The sequence below is a fragment of the Pongo abelii genome, chromosome 1, assembly GCF_028885655.2.
Source record: "Pongo abelii isolate AG06213 chromosome 1, NHGRI_mPonAbe1-v2.0_pri, whole genome shotgun sequence".
Classification (NCBI taxonomy): Eukaryota; Metazoa; Chordata; class Mammalia; order Primates; family Hominidae; genus Pongo; species Pongo abelii.
This window is the reverse complement of record NC_071985.2, coordinates 157,671,482-157,698,032: the sequence shown is the minus strand read 5'-3', so window position 1 is coordinate 157,698,032 and position 26,551 is coordinate 157,671,482. Positions and strand designations below refer to the sequence as shown.

The 26,551-nt window shown below is 38.7% G+C and overlaps 1 protein-coding gene across 7 annotated transcripts in view; it reads right to left on the bottom strand.

Annotated features, from left to right (window-relative positions):
* The window catches only part of SLC44A5 (solute carrier family 44 member 5), a 443,676-nt gene that overhangs the window by 134,536 nt on the left and 282,589 nt on the right, over window positions 1-26,551 (bottom strand). For all 7 annotated transcript variants that reach the window (XM_024251656.3, XM_054532995.2, XM_054532994.2 and 4 more), the window contains one exon: window positions 12,581-12,629. In XM_024251656.3, the coding sequence (XP_024107424.2) occupies window positions 12,581-12,629 (49 nt within the window). The remainder of the gene's footprint in view (window positions 1-12,580; window positions 12,630-26,551) is intronic.

Genomic DNA, 26,551 nt, shown 5'->3' with positions numbered 1-26,551 from the left:
ATCCTATGATGAATAAATAACAAATTACCAAAAACATGAGATTAGTAACGATTATGAGGAACCCAACTTTGCCAACATGAAGAAATTGTTTCCTGAAGACATTCAGTAAATAAATAGAAGGAGACTTCAATCAGAAATAAACTCACAGTGTGATCTGAATTCAAAAGTCCAGAGAATGTAAACTGATGCCTATGCTGGTAAATCATGAAACACAATATCCTGAATACAGTTCAACAAGCAACTGAAATCTAAATGACAATATGATATGTGTTGGGAAGTTTAAATCTAATTTTATCATGTTTAGACTTAAAAAATATGCAGCTGTGAGGTTTGTCCTCACTTTTACAATTTTGGTTTATAAGGCTACCAGTGAAAAGCTGTTCCTTTTCTTCTAGACACTATATAGGAAATTTGGGTAAGCTCATACCAAGTAAAGAATCATGATTGAGTGATGGCTTCGATTACCAAAATAGAGAGGCATCTCAAGTAACGCTTAGCTGACAGGTGCATACTCTATTTATATCCTAATCCCTTATTTAACCAACCCAACAAAATAATCATTAAAAAAACTAATATGTGAGTAGAAAAAGATCTAAATTAAATACCAATACCCAGATAAAATTTAATATATTTCCCCATTAATTCTTCCTCACAGGTCTAAGTACAAAATGACCTTGGTATCGAAACCCTGCATAGTCATTACATTAAGAAAGGCATGTTAGTGCATGAAGAGGATTCTTCTAGTCTTTGCCTTTGTGCCTCCTGATAAGCTCTTTCTTTGCCCAGGTTCTCTGCACTACTGTTTAGATGTGGTAACCTGGCTCCACACTGCTAGTTTCTGAAGGACTGAGAAATCCCATAATGGGATGCTGCTACTAGCATCGCCCCTAAGGTCCTAGTTCACCATCTCCAGCCCAGTTACATGGTAGGTGGTGCCACGCCCCAGGGTCCCAGTCCTCAGAAACTACCAGCTGCTTTCCATCCCTGCTGGCTTCCCAACCAAGCCTACCCACTGGTCTTCTGTCCATCTGAGCACAAACTGCCTTTAATTTTTTAATAGAAAAATAATCTCTTTTTCCATTCTCTTGCCAAAAGAATGTACACTTAAATATACAGATTGATTGAGAGCAAATAAAAACAAATCCATTTAGCAGCAAGACAGCCTGGGCAGAACAATATTTGAAAAATATAGGTAATATATTCTTCTGACACACGTATGTTGGTCTGACACAGGAATATGGTAAGACAGATAATACTAGTTTCTCTAAAAAGAGGAGATACGGGTCAGTTACAAACATTTTAGTTGTAACCACAGTAAAGGTGAAGGGTCAGGTGAATTTGGGTTGAATGAAATATCAAGATACTGTTATCTAAGAATAGGAGATAGAAAAAGAAACTGGACACCATGTATGGGCTACCTCCCCTATGCCCCCAGCTGCCGATTCATTAGGCAGCTGTGTTCTATGGCAACTATGACTTTTAAGAGATTCTGGTGCTGCAGGTTCACTATCTGGCATTATCTCCTGAAAGCAGGGTATTAGATGATCATATGGCCCTCCTTAATTCCCTAACAAAGCTCCCTGGGAAAAAATAGTCTCAAATCATCATCAGGGCTTTCAAACCGCTCTATTATCCCGCATGATCTATTCAGCTTCGTTGCCAAAGTGTCTTCCATTCTTGTCTCTGTTCAGCCCCTCTGGGTTACAATGGGATATGCTATGCTCACGTGCTGTGATCCACACGAAAAAGCTCCACCCTGGTTTCCTTTTAAGGAAAGACTGGCCGCCCAGCAGTGAGGAGTGTGGTATGCAGACAGCCTCTTGTCTCCAGACAATGTCTGACAGAGCCTCAGAGCCACTTGAAAATGGAGGGTGTGAGGAGAAAGAGGATCAAAAAACTACCTATTGGATACTATTCTTATTACCTGGGCAATGAAATAATCTGTACACCAAACCCCTGTATCACAAAATTTATCTATATAACAACTTTCGCATGTACCCTTGAACCTAAAGGAAGAGTTAAAAATAAGTAAATAAAGATGTGGTCATTTCAGAGTTACTCCAGATTCCTCCCTGCTGGGTGGCTGAGGCTTTGTTGGACCTAGCAGTTTGAAATCTTCCTCCCTCTTGCTTCCTTTCCCTTCTTTTCACAGACACTAATCACTAGTAAAGAGCCTGCACCGCAGACTAAATCTCAGCATCTGCCCCCGAGAACCCAATCTGCAACACATACCTCCATGAATCCATTTCTCTTTTCCATTCTTGTATCTGTTAAATCATTCTCCTCCTCCAGGGTCTAACTCAATGATACCTCCAAGAAACATTTCTTGATTTTTTTTTGTCAATAATAATTATTCATTTTACTCTGTTCCCTGAGTTATGCCTGTACTTCTGTTTAGCAAGTCATTCATTTTTAAATGTATTAACATTAATGGTTGAAATTTTAAGTTTATTGGGAGCATAGTCTGTGTCTTACTCAATTCTGTATGCTCCACTAGAATGAAGGAATAAACTAATGCACAATCTGGAATCCTCCTTAACCTCTTTTTTCCTTTTCCATACAAACTGAAATGAAATTCTGCCAATATTTCATCTCTGATATTTTACAGATATGCCCAGCCCCCTTCACTTTTCAGCTATGTGTTTTATTTAGGCTCTCCTTTTTGGTCTAGCCAAGCAAATCTACTTTGTATACATGCCTACTCCTATTTTTAAGCCATTGCAAGAGATACTATCTACCTCCTTTGACAATATGATCCTTCCTTCAAAATACTGCTGAAGATTCTCCTACTATGTGAAGCATTCCAGGGTACTGTCCCCCAGCTTCAGTCACCTCAAGATCTCCTGGTTCATGTAATTTAGGTATCTAATATATGCCCACAAATCATTGTTCTTCATCACTTTTAAGTACCAATTTTTATGTTCCCTTAAGTCTTTCCTATGCTAGAATAATATTCTATGTGGCAAATGAAATATATATATGTACACACACATGCATATATGTACATGCATATATATACATATATATGTATATATATGTATAATAACCTAGTTTGGGTTATTATATGTACCTATATATGTATATATACACATACCTATATGTATATATATACACATACATATGTGTATATATATATAGTATACATATGTATATATGCATGTACGTATATGCATATATATATATTCTAGATTAATAATATATGAGGCTTCACTTCCCCATTCCCAAAATGTGTGCTTCATACTTCTCTGTCCTCTCCAACACTCAACACTCCAGCTCTGGGCCCTCCACCACCACCACTGCCACCCCACATCACCACTGCCACTGCCCCCATTATGGCCTTACCTCATAATTTATTGAGAAAATAAAAGCAACCAGCAAGACTACCTCTTCTTTTCATTACCCAAACTATTGACACTCCAACATCTCTAACCTATTCCTTGCCTATTATCTTGCAACTATGGTTCAAAGTCCCTGCTTCCATTGTAGGCCAGACTCTCCAATTGTATTCTGGACTCCATCTTTAGGACTTTGTCTCCATAATTTCTTCTTTATCTTGTTCATCAGTGGCCTTCTAGGTAATGTCTAGCACCACACACCACCATGTTCTAGTGTCTCCCATCTTCAGAAAGCTCTTCTTTGGCCCCAGATTCCTCTCATCCACCAGGAAAACTTACTGAAAGTGTTGTCTTTATTGCCTCTGGTAGCCATCTCTACTAGATTCACCTCACAATCTCTAATGAACTCTTCTTAGTCACACTTTAGTAGCCACTGCTGCTGAGATTGCTCTTGATGAGGTCACTAATGACTTTCATATTGCCAAATCCAATGATCATTTCTCAATTTTTATCTTGTTTGACCTCTCAAGGTAATCAACATACTTGGCCACTTTAAAAAACACAACAAAACAAAAACCCAAACTCTTCTTGTAAAACTTTCTCTCTTTTTTTTTTTTTGGCTTCTACAACATCTCATTCTCCTGCTTTTTCTCCAACTCACTGGGTGCTCTTCCATGTCCTGTACTGGTTCTTCCACCTCTGCTTGATCTCCAAATGCTTTTGAGTCTAGAGTGTTGTTCTGGGGCCTCTCCTCCACCCTTCTAAGTGTTCTCATCCAGAGGCTCAGCTTTAAATCTTATCTGTAGGCAGACAACTCCCAATTCTTGATCACCAGCCCTCATTTTATTCTTTACTGAGCTCCAGACTCATGCATAGCATTCACAGGCTGATATCTATTTAGTATCTCAAACTTAACACAGCCAAAACAGAAGTCTTAACCTCTCTAATCTTTTCCTTTGTACTATAGGGGAGCATCATCCTCCTGGTAATTCAAGTCACAAATCTAACAGTTACTCTTGACTCATTTTTTCTCTTGCTTTTCATATCCAATCCCATCAGTAAGTGCTGCTCCCTCTACCATCAAAACATACCTTGAGTCTATACAAGTCTCTCTATTCCCACTACCACTACCCTCTTCCAAGTGACTGACTCCTTCACTTAGACAACTGCAAAAGCTTCCTGTGAATCTCCTTGCTCCTGATTTTGGAAACTTAAATTCTCCACAGAGCAGTCAGGATGAGTTTTAAAAACAGATTAGCTCACTCTGTTACTAAAACCCTCACATGGCTTTTCCACTGCACTCACTGTAAACATGCTTAGCTTGCAGAGCATCTCCTACCCACCCACTACCCAAGTCCCGCTCCCATCCACCATGCTGCACTCACGCGGGCCTCTCTGCTCCCTGCACTAAGTATATTCTTGCCTTAGGGACTCTTCATTTTGCCTCCTCTATCTAACATGCTACATCCTCAGACTCTGCATGGCTTACTCCTCTTATCATTCAAGTCTCATTTCAATTGTCACCTCCATAAAGAGATCTTCCTTCATCACCAAATCTAAATTAACACTTCCCCTCCCCTACACAGGCACTGTTACATCACTCTGTTTTACTCTCTTCCTCATACTTATGTTCATTTCTCAGATGTTTTCTGCCCTATTTCTTCGCTCTTCCAAGAAGACAGCCACCTTATCTATATTGCCCATCACAGTATCTCTAGTGCCTAGAAGACATGGGGCATGTACTAGATGCCCATGAATGCACATAAAAGATGCTCTATGAAAAATGCCTCTTGTAATTTAAAACTAAGAAAAATCTTTATATACTGAATAATTGGTATATTTTCTTCCAATAAAAAGGACTGTATAATCCACTATGTTTTTCTTTTTATATTGACATGTAGGAAGCCCACTGATAAATTTAATTTCAATATCAGCTACTATATTAGTCTTGAGTCAAAAATTTCTTTTGGGACTTTGAATTTCTATTTTCATTTTAATAATTCTAATGCATCCAGATGTTTTAAGTCATTTCACTTAAGATCCTTTCTAGAAAGAGGCAGCATATAAGTATATAAGTAAATAGAAATGAAAGCTTGAATGTTCTATAGTTGTCCTTTTTTTCTTTATACACAGAAGAGTATACTAAACAAATTGGTAGGTGTTACAATACTGAAAATAACTGTTATTATAGAAGGTGGAAAATCTGTCTGAAATTTAGTAAAATCATTTATTTTTACCTGAAGCATTGGAGGGGTGGTAAGTTCACTATCATGAAAAGATTCAAGGAAAGAATGAAGAGCCATTTATTAGGGATGTTGAAGAAGGGGTTCATTCATATAAAGGAGTTGGATTAAGTGACCTCAAAGTCCTTTCCAACCCTGAGATTCACTGACTCTGTGATTCAACTCTTGATGCCAAATCACAAAAGAAAAAGTTCAGCTTTAGGCCTTAGGGATAGCACATAATGCACTATGTGGACACACACCACACATTCTTATAAATTCTAAAGTGTTGTTATCAAGTAGACATCTCAAATCATTGTGACAACATTGTGCTGTCTTCTAAATGTATGCCATTCTCATATTTGCTTCTTGTTGAATTAATCGGTATGCTTTTTCTAATTGTAGAGGAGACTTAAATATATGAAGGTGGGGCTCATTATCATAGAAAATTATGATTGAAAATCTATAGAAAAAAAGAACACAAAATTAAAAAAAAAAAAAACGTAGGTCCTGTGTTGTAAAAATGCCTGAAAGAGGTTACAAACCATTTTGATTTGTAAAACAGTTTGGAATAAAAAACCTATGTCCATAGCACTTCCTTTGAAAACTTTTTTATAAAGTCTCAAATGTAGAAGGAAATGAAGAGAAATAAAAGTAAATAATTGCCCCAAATGGCTAATTCTTCAGAATGCAAATGTGAATTGAAGATGTGCTCTAAACCTGGCATTTATATTCTTCATTCGGAATGGAGCAAATGGCCTAATGTGATTAATTATTTATCAGCGTGACTCTTTTCCACAGAAAGATATAGGCTAACACTCATCTTTAATATTTGTGGCCTCTTTCATTCCTCAATATATGAGCTTGTTCTTTTTTCTATTTTTTTTTTTTTGCACTTTAAAATGTCACTGTCTACAAGTTATTCCTGATAATTATGCAAATAACCTAAAAACGCTGTAGCCACCTTTAAATCAAGAGATTTTTAAAAAAGTATTAATTAACTATGCTTTCTATGTGCCAGGCACTGTGCTATGTGCTAGAAATACAAAGATAAACTAAAGAAAGTTCCTCCCCAACAGAGTTTGAAGTTCAGTAGGAGAGGCAGATAATAAAGGGATTAATGTGATCAGTGAAATTAACAGTTATTAATGAGAGCTCTGGAGAAAGGAGAGTGTGTCTAGTACTGATGGGAGTAAGAAGAATATAGAAACAATTCAAAGCAGAGGTGACCCTTGCACTCATACTTGAAGACATTCCAGGAAGAGCCAATAGTACACATCAAAGTATGAGAGCCTGAGAACACTTACCCTTTTATTGTAGTCACACTTCAGTTCTTTCCATTCCTCAAACATTCTAAACTTGTGTCCATCTCAGGGACTTTGCATTTGTTATCTTCTGCCTGAATGCTTTGACCCTAGATCTTTGCATGGCTGGCTTCCTCTTGTCATCAAACTCTTACCTGCCATCTGCCCAAGAGCCCTTAACAACAAACCAGTTCCCCATTCACTCTCAACCATATCATTTGATTGTATTTATGTTACAGTATTTATCACTATTGAAAGTAGCTTTATTCATTTCTTTGCTTATAAAATTGATGTCCTATCTAGAATCTCAGGTCTATGAGAAGCCAGAAGCTTGTCTGTTTTGTTCATCAGTGTGTCTTCTGGGCTGAGAAGAGTCTCTGGTATATAATGCATATTTGCTGAATGCGTAAATAAACTATCATCTTGGCCTCAAAATTAAGGATGGACTCAATCCTGGAAAAGACAGAATTCTGGCAGGACAGAGTTGGTTAGAAGGAAAGCAAGACAGCATTTAAAAGACGATTTCAGTAACTCAGCTAAGAGATTATTAAAGCCTCGACTCAGGCAGTTGTCCTGGGAAAGCAGAGTTCTAAGAGGTAAAAAGAAGACAAAAATCTGCAAGGTTTTAGGACTATTGTATATTCAGGGTAGAAGCAAGAATCTAGCACTATTGTGTTTAACAACTAGTTTGATTGTAGTTACATTCACCAAGGGAGGAAACACCATGGGAAGGAGCAGGAAGGGTATAAAGGGCAAAGGAGTTCATGAGTTTAGGCTTTAAAATGTTGAGTTTAGGATGCCCATGGCACATCCAGGTAGAACTATCAAGTAGAAAGTCAGAAATATAAATATACTTCTGAGGCTTTTTGAAATACTGATATATTTCTTTTAACTAAAACACCTATACAAAGGGGACATCTTGAAAGAACATTAAAGTCTAATGGAAAATTCTCTCTTCTGAAAAATATCCTCTGATCACCCCTGGAGTGAATTGCAGGCACTCTTCCTTGGTGCTCCAAGAGTAGTCTGTGCACTTATAATACCGTGTTGTAGTTAGTTGCTTGCTTGGCTGACTCTTCAGTTAAGCCATGAGCTCCACTACGTACGGCTGTACATTGCAGACCTGTGAGTAACAGTTTTGATCATGTCACACCACTCCCCCAATACTAATTTCTCCAATGAGTTCCCACTGCCTAAGAATCAGCTCCAAATGCTTTAGCATGGTATTCAAAGCCCTACATAATTTTGTCCTAACATATCTGCCTAAACAATCTCACTCTGTGTTCTCTAAACGCTTGAATAAAGTCTCTGCTGAGCCAAACCAGTTATGTACATTTCTGCAGGGTCTGAATATTGATTTTGTTATACCCTAGAATTACTCCAACTCAGGGATGATGACTGGCACTAACAAAGCTCACAAGAGACTGATGTCTAAAATCAGAATGCCAATGAAATAATTTACATTGAGAAATTTAATTGCTGAGCCGAACTGATGTTCATGTTGCCCTGACCAGTTCATTCCTCCCGGTAGGCAAACTACATGAAAAACCTAATTATCAAAAGGTTGCTTGATGAGTGTGGAGTCAGAACAAGGGGAATTACATGAATAGAATGTCTGATGGCATCCAGCTCTGCTAGCCTGTGGTCAAGAGAGCAGGATCCTTACATAGGATCCTCACATCAATTTGACTTGGTGCCCTAATCTGGAGAGTTCTTGGATGGACAGAGTTGTTTGATCATCATTTGTACTTCTCTTTAGATATGTTAATAGATTGAATAAATCTATCATCAAGCCTTGCTGGACTAGAAGCCTTACAGGTCTCATTATGGTGACTATCTACATCTCTGCTTTAATTATGTGTTAATTTCTAGTTTAACCCTTAGAAAGCAGTGCTATTTTCCAAACTCCTAAGTTTGGAAAGTGCCTCCCATAAATTAGTAGTCTTCCTTGCTCTGTGGCCGTGCCCAGGAATCAGCGCCTCTGACCCCAGCCTCAGAGTGTCCTTCCTTCCCTGAAATCCTGCAGCAGCCTTTGCTGTGGACCACACATTTGGTGCACAGCCCATGCTACTTGTGCTTGCTCTTTAGCTTTTCATATGCTTGTGGGGTCTTGTCATCTGGTGTGTAATTTCCCTTGGAGGACAGAGGTGTGCATTCAATATTTGTGTGAGTAATTAATGATGAGGTCTAGATTTTCATTTTTTCTTAGTATACCACTGGTTATAGCACCTATTCCTTGGACGGAGTTCTGTTTGTAAAATGTATGGTTATTATGATTATTATTTTTGAGACAGAGTCTTTCTCTGTCGCCCAGGCTGGAGTGCAGTGGCATGATCTCAACTCACTGCAACCTCTGCCTCCTGGGTTCAAGTGATTCTCTTGCCTCAGCCTCCTGAATGTGAGATTAAAGGTACGCACCACCACGCTTGGCTACTTTTGATATTTTTATTGGGTACGGGGTTTCACCATGTTAGACAGGCTGGTTTCAAACTCCTGGCCTCAACTGATCTGCCGGCCTCAGCCTCCCAAAGTTCTGGGATTACAGGCATGATCCACCATGCCCGGCCAGAATATGATTATTTCTTTCATAGCTATGCTTGAAAATGTCAGCATTATTTAAAATTGCATCCATTTTTCAGGATAGTTTTCCTATTTAAAACAAAAGGAAACAAACTCCATCTCTAAAACAAGAGATGATAATATGTGGCCTTTATTACAGGATGCCAACTGTAGCAATTTGGACTTTATTTTCCTAGACTTGGATCACAGGTCAAACAAATGGTCATAACATTTTAATGACTTTGCCCTAATATAAAAAGAGAGAGATAAACAGAATAGGCTGAACTTTTTGTATGAGGACCTGTAAATCTTTGACTTCCCTTGACACAGCAGACTTGGATCCACATCATATGCAGTGTCATGCCCCCTGTAGACACATTATAAAAACTAATTGACTTGAAAAATAGTATGAGGTGTATTCCATGAGACCTAGTAATGGAAATAGCACAGAGAACTCTGCTACTACTTTCGTGTTAGCAGAGTATCTTATTTAGGAATATGAACCCAATACCACACCATTGGCATCTGAAAATGGTAAAGGGTTCAGATAGCATCTTAGCAAGAACTTTAAATAAAGACTTAGAAGTCCTGAAGTTTAAACCCATAAGTGAAGCTTCACTTACATATGCTGACTGTTTTGTCTCAAGTGTAATAATGCTATGGCCGTTACTCAGCCTCCTTTGAAGTTCATCCTTGTATTTATCCCTGGATTCTATGTCACACTGCTTCCTTCCCATTCTTGTTTTCTTTCCTTCACTCCTTAAATAAATGTGTATAGTACCCTTTACTCTAGCAGAAGAATTATGCTAGTTGGTAATAATACAAAGATGAGATGTTCTTATCCACAAAAATAAGTGGGCTTATCAGTAGGCTTCCTACAAGGCACTACAGGAAGAGAAACAGCGGATTACCTGGTTCTTACCTAACAGAAGAAAGCATACGAATTCTCCATTAAATAAAATTTAGTTAGGTCTACATTATGAGATGAATTTCTCATGTAGCATCTTATCAGAGAGCTTTCATTTCTTAGTTTTCTATGTGTATTCATTTCCAATGTCTAATGCCAAGGATAATGCTGAATATCTTTTTCACTAATCAATCATTTTTTGATTCTGTTGACTATCAGGGAGAAATCTTGGGGCCTGAAGATCTATTTTGTGAAAAGGGCCTGGGGAAACACCTTAAACTATCAAAATCATCTTCTCTTGGTTATTGGACAATAGCTCTCATACACCCAGTTCTTGGTAGATGGGAACAAATGAGACACTGAGTTCACCTCTCCTATGCGTGACCATCATCCCTTCATCTTTTCTCAAAACAAATACAGTTGGGTGGTGACTAGGCACAAAATGCTGCCCTTGTGAACTGAGAGAAGAAAGCAGAACATAGTGGACTGACAAGCAGAGAATGCTGTAAGAGTCTGTCTGAATATCCAATAACATTTGGGATTTTTCAGGAGAGCTGCATGATGTAAGCACAAGGTATTATTAAAGCCAGTCCTGCTGCTAAAGGCAATGTGGAGAATTGGGGGCTTCTTACTTGCTCCTTAAACACCCTGATTATTTTCCCAGTAAGGACAGTATAGAACCCTGCTGCCTGAAAAAGTTACAAATAGGCCAACTATGTCTTCCTGTATTTATGCCTCCCTGGTTTTACAATGCTTTCCTCTGTTCTTGGATTGACGGTGGAGGAAGGTCTGCCCACAGAATGACCAGCTCACCTTGAAGGTCTTTGTGGTGCCGGATCACCTTTGAAGGTCTTTGTGGTGCCGGAGGCATCACAAAAGGCCCCAGGTAAAAATAAATTACTTTCCTCACAGTGATTATCACAGTCATTTAGACTTTACCTGAACTGCACAGTTCCATCATTAAATTCTACATAATGGAAGACAGGAGATCTCACCTCTTTTACTACACCTAAAACCAGCCAGGCATAATTCTGCTTTCTCATCTATGGCCTAGAAAGGCACACCTGTAATCTGTATTTCCTCTTTCTAAATGTGTCAGCCTATTTATTATAATTATTATTACTGTTGAATCTGATTTATACCTAAAGTTCCCTTGAAGCCAACAGGCTACATTCAATGCTTACAAATAAGTTATTGTAAAATGGATGTAATGATAGTAAAAGTAGCCACCACACTGAATGAGGCTGTTTGTATACTAGACAACAAAATGTATTCATGGTGTTACCATGGAGAGAATGGAGAGATTTTGGACTCGTTTTAAAGAAGGTGCCTTTATTCTAAGTATGCCTTTAAATGAGTAACCTGAAACAAATGACTTGTTTTTTTACAAAATTAGAACAAACTGAATATACATCTCTTTAAAGCTGGGCTATTACAGGGACATAACAGCAAATGCTAAAGTACATACTGATGGTTGGCACGTGCAAATGAGCATGCTGATCGCTAGTTCACATTACGGTTCATTATGACATACAACTGCCAGAAATCAAAGTTAAGCAAAAAACAGCCACCAACTGCATAGTCTTCCCTCCATATGTAGACATTTTACCTCACAATCCCCTTTGTGATTAGCAAAAAGCTTGCAAATAGAGGCTAAAATAAATAATAAGAGGACTATGAATTACTGGCTAATTTTAAAATGGCACAGAACCTTGGAGAGGGCAGGAAGCACCAGCTGAGATGAGTACATATTTCCCTAGAGCATTTTAAACTATCTTAAAGTGCACACGATGCACTGGTGAATGACTGCCTCTGAGAAAGCACTCTGATCTTGAAAGCTGAGCGGCACAAATACTTGGCTTGGAAGAAGTTGGCATGGCAACTCTGCATTTGCATTGGTGAGTCCCAGAGTAAACAGGTGCATAAAACAACTACTTGAATGAGTTTGCTTCTCTACAAAGTGGTTAAATCAAATAAAGCATTTTTTTCGCTTCTATTTTGAAAAGTACAAACACTTAGTTTAATAATGTAAGGCAGTTCATTTGCTAATGGGAGAAGATATTCATGACTCATGGAAAGATTTATTCTCTGTACTTTCCCTGTGTAAATAAGGTGACATTTAGGCAGAAATAAATCATTTTCCCCTCACAGTAGACACAATTCTCCATTGACTGGAAAACAGTACCTCTCCCATCCCCCAAAGCTTTCTGTGTATGTTTGAAAAAGCATATTCCCCAAAAAATAATTGCTTACCTGTTGGCAACAGGCCCTTTGAAATCTGGGTCATATGTCCTTGGATCACCTGCATTTAAAACAAAGACATTTTAAGCATATAAGCCAGCAAATAAATTAATATAAAATATTAATGAAGAAATATCTACATATTGGTTAGTCCACTGCTCAGTGCAGTGATGAATTCATACTTTGGTTTGATGAAACATAAGTATGTCTTGGTTACAGTTGTCAATTCTTTCTCCTGTCTCCAGCTTCGAAGGAGGACTGGGAAGAGTGGTTAAGGAACATATTCCATATACCTGGTGAATGTATCCTCCCACCATACTGAGTACCAACATTAAAGATTGTATCCAGGGTAGCAAAACTTGAAGGCTTTATGGTCTGCAAAGCAATTTTACCATCTTCCACCACCAAGTGTTGCTGAGGACTTGTGAGGTGCACGGTTCAATATGAGATGCCTCTTTATCCCAGCTCTCCCATTCCTCTCAGTAGATTAGAGTTTCCTTCGAGAAGTTCAAATACTAGTTACTGTTGGTCTCTATCATGTTGGCTGCATGGTACATAAAAATTAATGTTCTATTATAAAAACATTTTTATTGCAGTTTTTTCAATCTACTTGCAGACTTCATGCCATCTGGGAAGGTGCCCTTGTCACTTTACTGCATTATGATTGTGATACATTACCCTTTTCTTTAAACAGTGAAAGTACACATGGAATGGCTTTTTTCTCCCTACATGTACTGTGTGGGCAGACCCAGTAACAAGTTATGTAAAGTCATTCCTGGCCAAGGGTGTGCATTTTGCAATCCCCGACTTCTTGACTCTTCCCCTACAACCTAAGCACTCCCACCTGTTCCTCTAGGGATTTGTCCCTATAAAAAGGTCTGGGCCTGAATAAAAGATAAAATTTTCCTGTTTGAGACAGTTGATATGTACTTCAGTGCCAAGTTCTCTAGCACACTGTCTGCTTCTCTTTTTTGGACAGCTTATCTGAATCTGCCTCACTGCAACAGATAATATTAAAAGTGTTTAAGTCTAGTTTATCTGAGAACTGACCATCCCTCTGTCCCCCAATCCACAGGAGTAGGTCTTTAGTAGTGATGTTTCTTCTTTGTGCCTGTTTTCTGGCCATGGCCAACTGGATCCGGTTCAGATATTGGATCCAAGCTGGCCAGTCAGATTCTCAATCCCAGGAATTTAGAATTAGAATGGACAATGAGTTATTCTCAGTAGAAGACTGGAACTGCAAAATACAAACCTCAAAAACAAGAGAAGCAGAGAAGCAATCTGGCTTTCAGAAAGAAGTTATTGAAGTAAGTGTTCAAAGAGAAACAGAGATGATGGTCCTAATGGCATTTATCTTGTGGTCTAGTTCCTACCTGAATCCCAGCGCTGAGTTTCATGAGATACCTGATAGTCTTAAGCTGCGTTCTCCTTTCTCACTTTTAACTAGTTCAAATTGGTTATATGTAACAAAAGAGCCAAAGAGTCCTATTAATAATTCGCTCTCTCTTGGCTTACATTTTAACTATACATTTTAACAACATTTTTTGGATCCTTGCCATGAACACTGGTGTGAGGATATGAAGAGGAATTTTTCAGACTAAGTCTGCTTCTATGAATCTCATACTTGAATAAGAAATATAAGCTCGAGAGGGCCAGGCATGGGTGGCTCACACCTATAATCCTAGCACTTTGAAAAGCCAAGGCTGGTGGACTGCTTGAGGCCAGGAGTCCAGAGCAGCCTGGGTAACATGGCAAAACCTCAAATTAGCTGGGCGTGATGCTGCACACCTGTAGTCCTAGCTATTCCAAAGGCTGAGGCATGAGAATCCCTTGAACCCAGGAGGCTGACGTTGCAGTGAGCTGAGATTGTGCCACTGTACTCCAGATTGGGTGAGAGAGCAAGACAGATGACAGAAAGAAAGAAAGAGGGGGGGAGGAGCCAAGATGGCCTAATAGGAAGAGCACCGGTCTACAGCTCCCAGCGTGAGCGACGCAGAAGACGGGTGATTTCTGCATTTCCATCTGAGGTACCATGTTCATCTCACTAGGGAGTGCCAGACAGTGGGCGCAGGTCAGTGGGTGAGTGCACCGTGCGCCAGCCAAAGCAGGGGCGAGGCATTGCCTCACTCGGGAAGCGCAAGGGGTCAGGGAGTTCCCTTTCCAGGGGTGACAGACGGCACCTGGAAAATCGAGCCACTCTCACCCGAATACTGTGCTTTTCCGACGGGCTTAGGAAACGGTGCCCCAGGAGATTATTGCCCGCACCTGGCTCAGAGGGTCCTACGCCCACGGAGTCTCGCTGATCGCTAGCACAGCAGTCTGAGATCAAACAGCAAGTCGGCAGCGAGGCTGGGGGAGGGGCGCCCGCCATTGCCCAGGCTCGCTTAGGTAAACAAAGCAGCCTGGAAGCTTGAACTGGGTGGAGCCCACCACAGCTCAAGGAGGCCTGCCTGCCTCTGTAGGCTCCACCTCTGGGGGCAGGGCACAGACAAACAAAAAGACAGCAGTAACCTCTGCAGACTTAAATGTCCCTGTCTGACAGCTTTGAGGAGAGCAGTGGTTCTCCCAGCACGCAACTGGAGATCTGTGAAAGGGCAGACTGCCTCCTCAAGTGGGTCCCTGACCCCTGACCCCGGAGCAGCCTAACTGGGAGGCACCCCCCAGCAGGGGCAGACTGATACCTCACACGGCTGGCCAGGTACTCCAACAGACCTGCAGCTGAAGGTCCTGTCTGTTAGAAGGAAAACTAACGGAAAGAACATCCACACCAAAAACCCATCTGTACATCACCATCATCAAAGACCAAAAGTAGATAAAACCACAAAGATGGGGAAAAAACAGAGCAGAAAAACTGGAAACTCTAAAAACCAGAGTACCTCTCCTCCTCCAAAGGAACGCAGTTCCTCACCAGCAACGGAACAAAGCTGGATGGAGAATGACTTTGACGAGCTGAGAGAAGAAGGCTTCAGGTGATCAAATTACTCCGAGCTACGGGAGGATATTCAAACCAAAGGCAAAGAAGTTGGAAACTTTGAAAAAAATTTAGAAGAATGTATAACTAGAATAACCAATATAGAGAAGTGCTTAAAGGAGCTGATGGAGCTGAAAACCAAGGCTCGAGAACTACGTGAAGAATGCAGAAGCCTCAGGAGCCGATGCGATCAAATGGAAGAAAGGGTGTCAGCCCTGGAAGATGAAATGAATGAAATGAAGCGAGAAGGGAAGCTTAGAGAAAAAAGAATAAAAAGAAACGAGCAAAGCCTCCAAGAAATGTGGGACTATGGGAAAAGACCAAATCTACGTCTGATTGGTGACGGGGAGAATGGAAACAAGTTGGAAAACACTCTGCAGGATATTATCCAGGAGAACTTCCCCAATCTAGCAAGGCAGGCCAACATTCAGATTCAGGAAATACAGAGAACACCACAAAGATACTCCTCGAGAAGAGCAACTCCAAGACACATAATTGTCAGATTCACAAAAGTTGAAATGAAGGAAAAAATGTTAAGGGCAGCCAGAGAGAAAGGTCGGGTTACCCTCAAAGGGAAGCCCATCAGACTAACAGCGGATCTCTCGGCAGAAACCCTACAAGCCAGAAGAGAGTGGGGGCCAATATTCAACATTCTAAAGAAAAGAATTTTCAACCCAGAATTTCATATCCAGCCAAACTAAGCTTCATAAGTGAAGGAGAAATAAAATACTTTACAGACAAGCAAATGCTGAGAGATTTTGTCACCACCAGGCCTGCCCTAAAAGAGCTCCTGAAGGAAGCGCTAAACATGGAAAGGCACAACCGGTACCAGCCACTGCAAAATCACGCCAAAATGTAAAGACCATCGAGACTAGGAAGAGACTGCATCAACTAACGAGCAAAATAACCAGCTAACATCATAATGACAGGATCAAATTCACATATAACAACATTAACTTTAAATGTAAATGGACTAAATGCTCCAATTAAAAGACATAGACTGGCAAATTGGATAAAGACTCAAGACCCATCAGTATGCTGTATTCAGGAAACCCATCTCACATGCAGAGACACACATAGGCTCAAAATAAAAGGATGGAGGAAGATCTACCAAGCAAATGGAAAACAAAAAAAGGCAGGGGTTGCAATCCTAGTCTCTGATAAAACAGACTTTAAACCAACAAAGATTAAAAGAGACAAAGAAGGCCATTACATAATGGTAAAGGGATTAATTCAACAAGAAGAGCTAACTATCCTAAATATATATGCACCCAATACAGGAGCACCCAGATTCATAAAGCAAGTCCTTAGTGACCTACACAGAGACTTAGACTCCCACACATTAATAATGGGAGACTTTAACACCTCACTGTCAACATTAGACAGATCAACAAGACAGAAAGTCAACAAGGATACCCAGGAATTGAACTCAGCTCTGCACCAAGCAGACCTAATAGACATCTACAGAACTCTCCATCCGAAATCAACAGAATATACATTTTTTTCAGCACCACACCACACCTATTCCAAAATTGACCACATACTTGGAAGTAAAGCTCTCCTCAATAAATGTAAAAGAACAGAAATTATAACAAACTATCTCTCAGATCACAGTGCATGGAAGCTAGAACTCAGGATTAAGAATCTCACTCAAAACCGCTCAACTACATGGAAACTGAACAACCTGCTCCTGAATGACTACTGGGTACATAACGAAATGAAGGCTGAAATAAAGATGTTCTTTGAAACCAGCGAGAACCAAGACACAACATACTAGAATCTGTGGGATGCATACAAAGCAGTGTGTAGAGGGAAATTTATAGCACTAAATGCCCACAAGAGAAAGCAGGAAAGATCCAAAATTGACACCCTAACATCACAATTAAAAGAACTAGAAAAGCAAGAGAAAACACATTCAAAAGCTAGCAGAAGGCAAGAAATAACTAAAATCAGAGCAGAACTGAAGGAAATAGAGACACAAAAAACCCTTCAAAAAATTAATGAATCCAGGAGCTGGTTTTTTGAAAGGATCAACAAAATTGATAGACTGCTAGCAAGATTAATAAAGAAAAAAAGAAGAATCAAATAGATGCAATAAAAAATGATAAAGGGGATATGACCACCAATCCCACAGAAATACAAACTACCATCAGAGAATATTACAAACACCTCTATGCAGATAAACTAGAAAATCTAGAAGAAATGGATAAATTCCTCAACACATACACCCTCCCAAGACTAAACCAGTAAGAAGTTGAATCTCTGAATAGACCAATAACAGGAGCTGAAATTGTGGCAATAATCAATAGCTTACCAACCAAAAAGAGTCCAGGACCAGATGGGTTCACAGCCAAATTCTACCAGAGGTACAAGGAGGAGCTGGTACCATTGCTTCTGAAACTATTCCAATCAATAGCAAATGAGGGAATCCTCCCTAACTCATTTTATGAGGCCAGCATCATCCTGATACCAAAGCCTGGCAGAGACACAACCAAAAAAGAGAATTTTAGACCAATATCCTTGATGAACATTGATGCAAAAATCCTCAATAAAATACTGGCAAACAGAATCCAGCAGCACATCAAAAAGCTTATCCACCATGATCAAGTGGGCTTCATCCCTGGGATGCAAGGCTGGTTCAATATATGCAAATCAATAAATGTAATCCAGTATATAAACAGAACCAAAGACAAAAACCACATGATTATCTCAATAGATGCACAAAAGGCCTTTGACAAAATTCAACAACCCTTCATGCTAAAAACTCTCAATAAATTAGGTATTGATGGGATGTATCTCAAAATAATAAAAGCTATCTATGACAGACCCACAGCCAATATCATACTGAATGGGCAAAAACTGGAAGCATTCCCTTTGAAAACTGGCAAAAGACAGGGATGCCCTCTCTCACCACTCCTATTCAACATAGTGTTGGAAGTTCTGGCCAGGGCAATTAGGCAGGAGAAGGAAATCAAGGGTATTCAATTAGGAAAAGAGGAAGTCAAATTGTCCCTGTTTGCAGATGACATGATTGTATATCTAGAAAAGCCCACTGTCTCAGCCCAAAATCTCCTTAAGCTGATAAGCAACTTCAGCAAAGTCTCAGGATACAAAATCAATGTACAAAAATCACAAGCATTCTTATACACCAATAACACACAAACAGAGAGCCAAATCATGAGTGAACTCCCATTCACAATTGCTTCAAAGAGAATAAAATACCTAGGAATCCAACTTACAAGGGATGTGAAGGACCTCTTCAAGGAGAACTACAAACCACTGCTCAAGGAAATAAAAGAGGATACAAACAAATGGAAGAACATTCTATGCTCATGGGTAGGAAGAATCAATATCGTGAAAATGGCCATCCTTCCCAAGGTAATTTACAGATTCAATGCCATCCCCATCAAGCTACCAATGACTTTCTTCACAGAATTGGAAAAAACTACTTTAAAGTTCATATGGAACCAAAAAAGAGCTCGCATCACCAAGTCAATCCTAAGCCAAAAGAACAAAGCTGGAGGCATCACACTACCTGACTTCAAACTATACTACAAGGCTACAGTAACCAAAACAGCATGGTACTGGTACCAAAACAGAGATATAGATCAATGGAACAGAACAGAGCCGTCAGAAATAATGCCACATATCTACAAGTATCTGATCTTTGACAAACCTGACAAAAACAAGAAATGGGGAAAGGATTCCCTATTTAATAAATGGTGCTGGGAAAACTGGCTAGCCATATGTAGAAAGCTGAAACTGGATCCCTTCCTTACACCTTATACAAAAATCAATTCAAGATGGATTAAAGACTTAAATGTTAGACCTAAAACCATAAAAACCCTAGAAGAAAACCTAGGCATTACCATTCAGGACATAGGCATGGGCAAGGACTTCATGTCTAAAACACCAAAAGCAATGGCAACAAAAGCCAAAATTGACAAATGGGATCTAATTAAACTCAAGAGCTTCTGCACAGCAAAGGAAACTACCATCAGAGTGAACAGGCAACCTACAAAATGGGAGAAAATTTTCGCAACCTACTCATCTGACAAAGGGCTAATATCCAGAATCTACAATGAACTCCAACAAATTAACAAGAAAAAAACAAACAACCCCATCAAAAAGTGGGCGAAGGAGATGAACAGACACTTCTCAAAAGAAGACATTTATGCAGCCAAAAAACACATGAAAAAATGCTCACCATCACTGGCCATCAGAGAAATGCAAATCAAAAGCACAATGAGATACCATCTCACACCAGTTAGAATGGCAATCATTAAAAAGTCAGGAAACAACAGGTGCTGGAAAGGATGTGGAGAAATAGGAACACTTTTACACTGTTGGTGGGACTGTAAACTAGTTCAACCCTTGTGGAAGTCAGTGTGGCGATTCCTCAGGGATCTAGAACTAGAAATTCCATTTGACCCAGCCATCCCATTACTGGGTATATACCCAAAGGACTATAAATCATGCTGCTATAAAGACACCTGCACACGTATGTTTATTGCGGCATTATTCACAATAGCAAAGACTTGGAACCAACCCAAATGTCCAACAGTGATAGACTGGATTAAGAAAATGTGGCACATGTATACCATGGAATACTATGCAGCCATAAAAAATGATGAGTTCATGTCCTTTGTAGAGACATGGATGAAATTGGAAATCATCATTCTCAGTAAACTATCGCAAGAAGAAAAAACCAAACAGCGCATATTCTCACTCATAGGTGGGAATTGAACAATGAGAACACATGGACACAGGAAGGGGAACATCACAGTTCGGAGATTGTTGTGGGGTGGGGGGAGGGGGGCGGGATAGCATTGGGAGATATACCTAATGCTAGATGACGAGTTAGTGGGTGCAGCGCACCAGCATGGCACATGTATACATATGTAACTTACCTGCACATTGCGCACATGTACCATAAAACCTAAAGTATAATAATAATAATAATAATAATAAATATATATTAATAAAAGAAAGAAAGAGAGAAAGAAAAGAAAGAGAAAGGAAAGAAAGGAAGAGAAAAGAAAGAAAAAGAAGGAAGGAATGAGAGAGAAAGAGGAAGGAAGGAAGGAAGAAGGAAGGAACGAAGGAAAAAAGGAAGGATAGAAAAGAAACATAAGCTGGAAACATCATTTCAACACTGTGCGGTAAGAGCTGTGACAGAGAATGCTATGGGGCACAGGGCGGGTTATGAATGAATAGGCTTCACAAGCTCCTAACACTTAGCTCTGGCTTCATTTTCTGTTCATGCTCTGACCCTGTGCTCTTTGACTTGAATCTTTCACTCTGATTTTGAACAGTAATATTTGCATCATTCCTGGTTCTAGATTTCAGTTCCCAAATCTGTCTGAATAGCTGAAATAGCTCAAAAACTTTTAGGGGTACAAGATTCCAACAATCCCCCATATCAAATGTTCTAATTCCATAGATCTGAGGAATGGGCCTGAGAATCTGTATTTTTAAATGACCCACTAACTAACTCTGATGCACAGGCAGATTTGGGAACCATTAAGCTCTTTGATTTTTGTCTCAATTTAATAACTACATCCTGGTTTACACACTGTCATTATGTCTAGTTCTACTTAACAGACCAGCCTAATGGAGAAAATGAGGAGAAAAGCAGATCATCATGATGTGTATGAATTTTGGGAGACACTACCATTAGATGTGAGGAGCCAGTGAAAGAGTTTTAGGAAGAGACACAGACATTCAAGAAAGTCAAATAATTTCAAGAAAAAGGAAAGATCATAAATTCTATAAAATTTATTCTTATTTGTACCAGGGACTACCTTAAGTTCTTTACATGTAGGTCTGCCATCTTGCACAATTCCACATACAATGCAATGTGAATTGTACTTCTCTGAGCAGTGCAATGCAATAGCCCTAGTGTATTTATTGTGTCATTTAATGTTTCTAAAAATTCATGCCATTTCAATGTAATAAAATATGCCATTATTATTATTCTATTTTACAAATGAGGAAGTTGGGGTACAGCAAGGTGAGATAATTTTCCGTAGCTCACTCAGCTAACAAGAGGCGGAGGTGGCATTGGAAGGCAGACTGTCCAACTCCAAAGCCTGTGTTGAACCATTTAGCAGTAAGTTGCTCGTTGGTCATTTTTAAGTAATTCCACAGATGATTAAGGAGAAGACAGGTTTAAAGGGGTTAACAACTTCTATTGATTTTGTAATGATTTGCTGTTTACATTAAAGGTAGGCAAAACCAGCTTTAAAGTATTTAGGCTGGCTTCCAATCTTCCTGTGATTTGTACCTCACCAAGTGAGAAAGTGGATTGCAGTGTAAATGAAATGCCATTGTCGAATCTGCCTGAAAAGCTGACACTTTCTGATTGTAAATCCTGGCTGCTTTATATTTCAGTTGAAAATACACCAAAACCACAGTCAGATGATAAGATTGAGCTGATTCTGTATAGTAATGACAGCTGGAAAGTGATTACTTCACCCTGCCCCCATGTGCTGGCAGAATTTGTATTGTCATGCAAATTTTTTATATCCTGCAAATCAACAGAGGGCAGTGCTTTTATAGGGGCCCTCACGTACTGTAATTGCATCTCTGGAATAAATAGACTGAGGGGCCAGCTAAATGAAAAGAGCCACAGTGGTTCGCTGTCATGTGGCTTAGCTCCTTGAATGCAATTCATATTTCTCATTTAAAGACAAAAACCCTAAAATTGTATAATATTTTATAAGCTTCTTAAGTCATTTGACTTTCTGATCACCAAATTTATTGTCTTACAACAGTAAATTTAGAATCATTGAAAAACATTTATAAAAGACAGCTACACATTTGTTGTTGTGGTTAACAGTTGGTATTGAAGCCATACAATGCAATTTCCAAACCAGAAATAATTCATGAAGATTAAGGAAAATAGTTCAGGTAATTAATTCAATTCATAGGTGCAGATTTCACATGGCTCCATTGAAAGCAAATGGCAAGATAAAGCAGCCAGTCATGCTTAGAAAGACTCTTTTCTTTAAAAGTAATCTGTTTCTCAAAGAAAATGACAATATAACTACCATTGATAAGCTATAAAAAGTAAAAATCCAAAACATTTGATTTTATTCCTGCAGGAATATTCTCCTTCTGAGAACCTAATATTAATTCAGAGAGCAAAAAAGGAACTCAGGTGGGATGAATACATGTTCTAGAACTTAAAAGAGACCTACTGTGAGTAAGCAGGTCAGATAACTTTCCAGTGAACATGGAAAAATGGAGCAGTACAAAATTAAGACTTTAATATGCAACAATAGCCAGCAGAGAATTGTGAATAATTAAGTACATGTTTTATTTTATTTTTAAAACATGCTTTATAGTATGTCTATAAAAGAGGGCCTGTCATTTTATTCAAAGAAAGGGTTCTGTTTTCCTCTAAGTCTCACCAAATAATAAGGAATCATGTTCTTAGCCATTTCTTACAGGATGATGTTCCCACTTCTTAGCCCAACACACATGGCTTTTTACGATATGGCTCATCTCACCAGTCTTATTTCTTATAATGTCCCTCTTTTAACTTGGTCTTACGCAATTCTGTACTATGTATGGTTCCCCCCTTTTCATATTCTGTTCCCTCTGAGTAATGTGACTTTCTCCTCCTTATTCCCTTGGTGATGGCTAAAGGAGGCCTACACTTCCCCTCACAAACTTCCTACTGATTCTCAAGAAGGACAAGAACAAAGACATTCTACTGGCCACTGTGCCAAAGTGGGCCAAAGTGAATTCCACCCACTTTGACAGGAGAAGAATGCTGAGAACTTTCAAAGAATTCCATTCCAAAGCAGCTAATTCCATTAATCTCTGAGAAACAGTACTTCCATTTGCATTGTTGAGCTTAGCACACTATAATACAGGTTATCTGTTTACATGTTGTGGTAGACAGAATAATGGTCTCCCAGAGATGTTCACATCCTAATCCTTGGACCCTGTAAATATGTTACCTAATATAAGGAAAGGGATTTTGCAGATGCTAATAAATTAAGGACCATGAAATGGTGAGATTAGCCTGGATTATCTGGGTGAGCCCAATGTGGTCACAAGGGTACTTCTATAGGGAAGAGGGAGGCAGATGAGTCAAAGAAGGAAATGTGACAACAGAAACAAGGTTGGAATGATGTGATGTTAGAAAAACTCAACTGGCTATTTCTGGCTTTAAAGATGTAAGAGAGTCATTAGCCAAGGAATACAGAAGCTTCTAGAACCTGGATAAAGTAAGAAAATGGATCTCCCCTGGACATCCTGCTAATGCCTTGATTTTAGCTCATTGAGATGTATTTTGGACTTCTAACATCTAGAAATATAAGATAATAAATTTGTGTTTTTCTAAGCCACACTTAGAATTGTGTGGTAATTCATTACCACAGCAATAGGAAGCTAATACATATGACTATTTATCCTACTGGATTACTACATAGTTTCTCTAGGGTAGAAATGAGATCTTGGTTATTTCTCTGTTCCTGTTACCTACATTAGTGCCTGTTGTACACATAGGAGGCATTCAATAAATATTTACAAGATAAATTTTAAAAGAATGTCAATGTAATTTTGATATCTTGTATATTTAATTCAGATTAAGAAAATACAACTAAAGGATCAATCTTGGCAGTCACCAGCAAATCACTTTAGATAAATTTCAACTTAGATTAAAGGAAGTTAATAGACTCCTAGAAGTGCACTGATGTGAAAAATTACTCCCTTTATCACCAACACTAATTCAGTAACTGATTGTAATGTCAAGGCAAGTAGAAGCTGACAAAGGAAGTAAGGGAGAAAGTATCCCATATTGGTGAATAAAAACTGGGTCTCAAATTAACTGGTATAAAATGTTATTTCTACCATCTATAAGCAGTATGATCTTGGGAGAATTACTTTTTGCCCCTCTAACCTTCCATTTTTTCATCCATAAAATGATACATAATGGAGGGAAAAAAGTTGGGAAACAATTTCTACCTTCAGAGGAGACCAACTAACGTGGGAAACAGTAAAATGTAAATTACCCACATAACTAAAGTGATCAGTGTAGAATCAGTACAAACCAACTTGTTGAATTGACACATTGGCTACAAATAATACCAATAATTCTAGAAGGATTTCAGTGACTAAGCTGGGTGTGATGGTTATGGAATAACTTTTAGAAGGAGAGAAATTTTAACCATACTTAGAGGAAATAATATGTCATGTGTGAAAGCTAGACAACAGCACATACTTAGCTGTAACAAAGAGCTATGCCTAGGGGACAAAACATGACAGCAGTTAGAGGAATTAAGCACATTACCAGGAGTTGGAGGAGGACTTACACCACCCCCAAAGTCTTCTAAATAAGCAACATAATTGTTATGTGTTTATATATTTGATGCAGAGGAAATAAGAAAGTTAAGGCAGATGAATCAATGAGGAAATGGCTGTTGTATTTCAGACATAAGATGGTAGTTGCCTGGCTGAGACTGTAGCTGTGAGAGAGGATGAGGTAATTCAAGAAGCACTACAGAGGAATACATTTGTTGGGGGTGAAAGAAAGGGCATGGTACCCTGCTTCATCACCTAATGATGACAACGCCTCATGCAGAAAATGATGAGCATTCCAGAAACTCATCTCAGGCAGAAACATGACCCCACATTGGACATGGCACAATTAATGGAAATGCAAATGAGATTCCTTCAGCACTGATTTCAAACCAAACAATACAGTGGTATCATGACCTATGATGGTTGTTCTTCTCCCAGTCTGAGTAACTTCCTAAACATGAGATGATGAATCACCTTATATTCTACCAAGAATGTCAAATCTCCTGTTTTAATAAACATTTTTCAAATCACTAGGATGTTTTTTAAGTAGTTTGTATCATCATTTGAAATAATTTGCTCTATATGAACACAAATCATAAACAATTCAGTTATAACCTTAGAAGTAATAACTAAAAGAAGCACCTCAAAAGAAAAAAATATATAAAGCACTCAGGCTGCCTAACAGACTGATTTTATAGGCAGTGCTGAATGATGGACATTTAGGGGGCATTTGAAATGCACTTTTGAAAAAATGATTTTTCTTGATTAGTGTGACAAAGCAGTGAATTTGTGCTATAGAACAGCCATGAATTATTGGATAATCATACATCATCTCAGAATAAATAAATTCTGAATCAATATTGATTTAAAAAGAAAGTCTGGAAGCAAACAAGAACATGAATTGAGCTTGAAGGTTATCAGCTTGGGTTTTCTAACATTTCTTTCTCGCTATATTTGTATTTTATTGCTCAACATGAATCACTCAAAAAAAAAAAAAGACCTATGAAATACTCTAATTACATTGAAACGACTCCTTATTTTCCTCTAGTTTCAAAGGTTATGCAATTCATTATCATGCCAGGCCCTTTTCCCCTACCTTCTAAAAAAAATAACAACTTCACAATTAAAGATGGAAAACGAACAGCATACGCATTTGCCCCAAATATAAAATAAGTGACTTCATCTTGCTTTTCTGAGTGTGGAGTTCAGGCAGCAGCACAGTAAATGAATAAAGATTGGGGAAAATGATAATTTTCATCATTAAATAAACATAAAAATTAAGTTCTTCTGTAAGAAGAGGAAAATTGTCTTTAAAGTTATAGCCAAGTAAAAGACTTTCTATTAAACTTAAGAATAAATACTACTAAAGAAAAACAGCAAGAGTTTGTCAGTTTATCACAAGTGCATAAAGCAGTTTGGTAGCTAGTGATAACATCTCTCCTGCTTCCTCATATCACCCACAGGTTATTGATGAGAATAAAATTAAACTGCTTATCAACTCTGACTTTTGCCACAACTCAAGAAGATAGACATTAATAATCACTGGGAAAACATCTCTATTCCTGGGCCTAAAGTGTAGGAAAGAAAACATGTTTTAGTGCACAATTTCTACCCACAATGCATCATGATCTAACAAATAAAAACTACAGGTGGAGTATTCTATTAGAATCTGTATCACATGGATGCTTCTATTTACA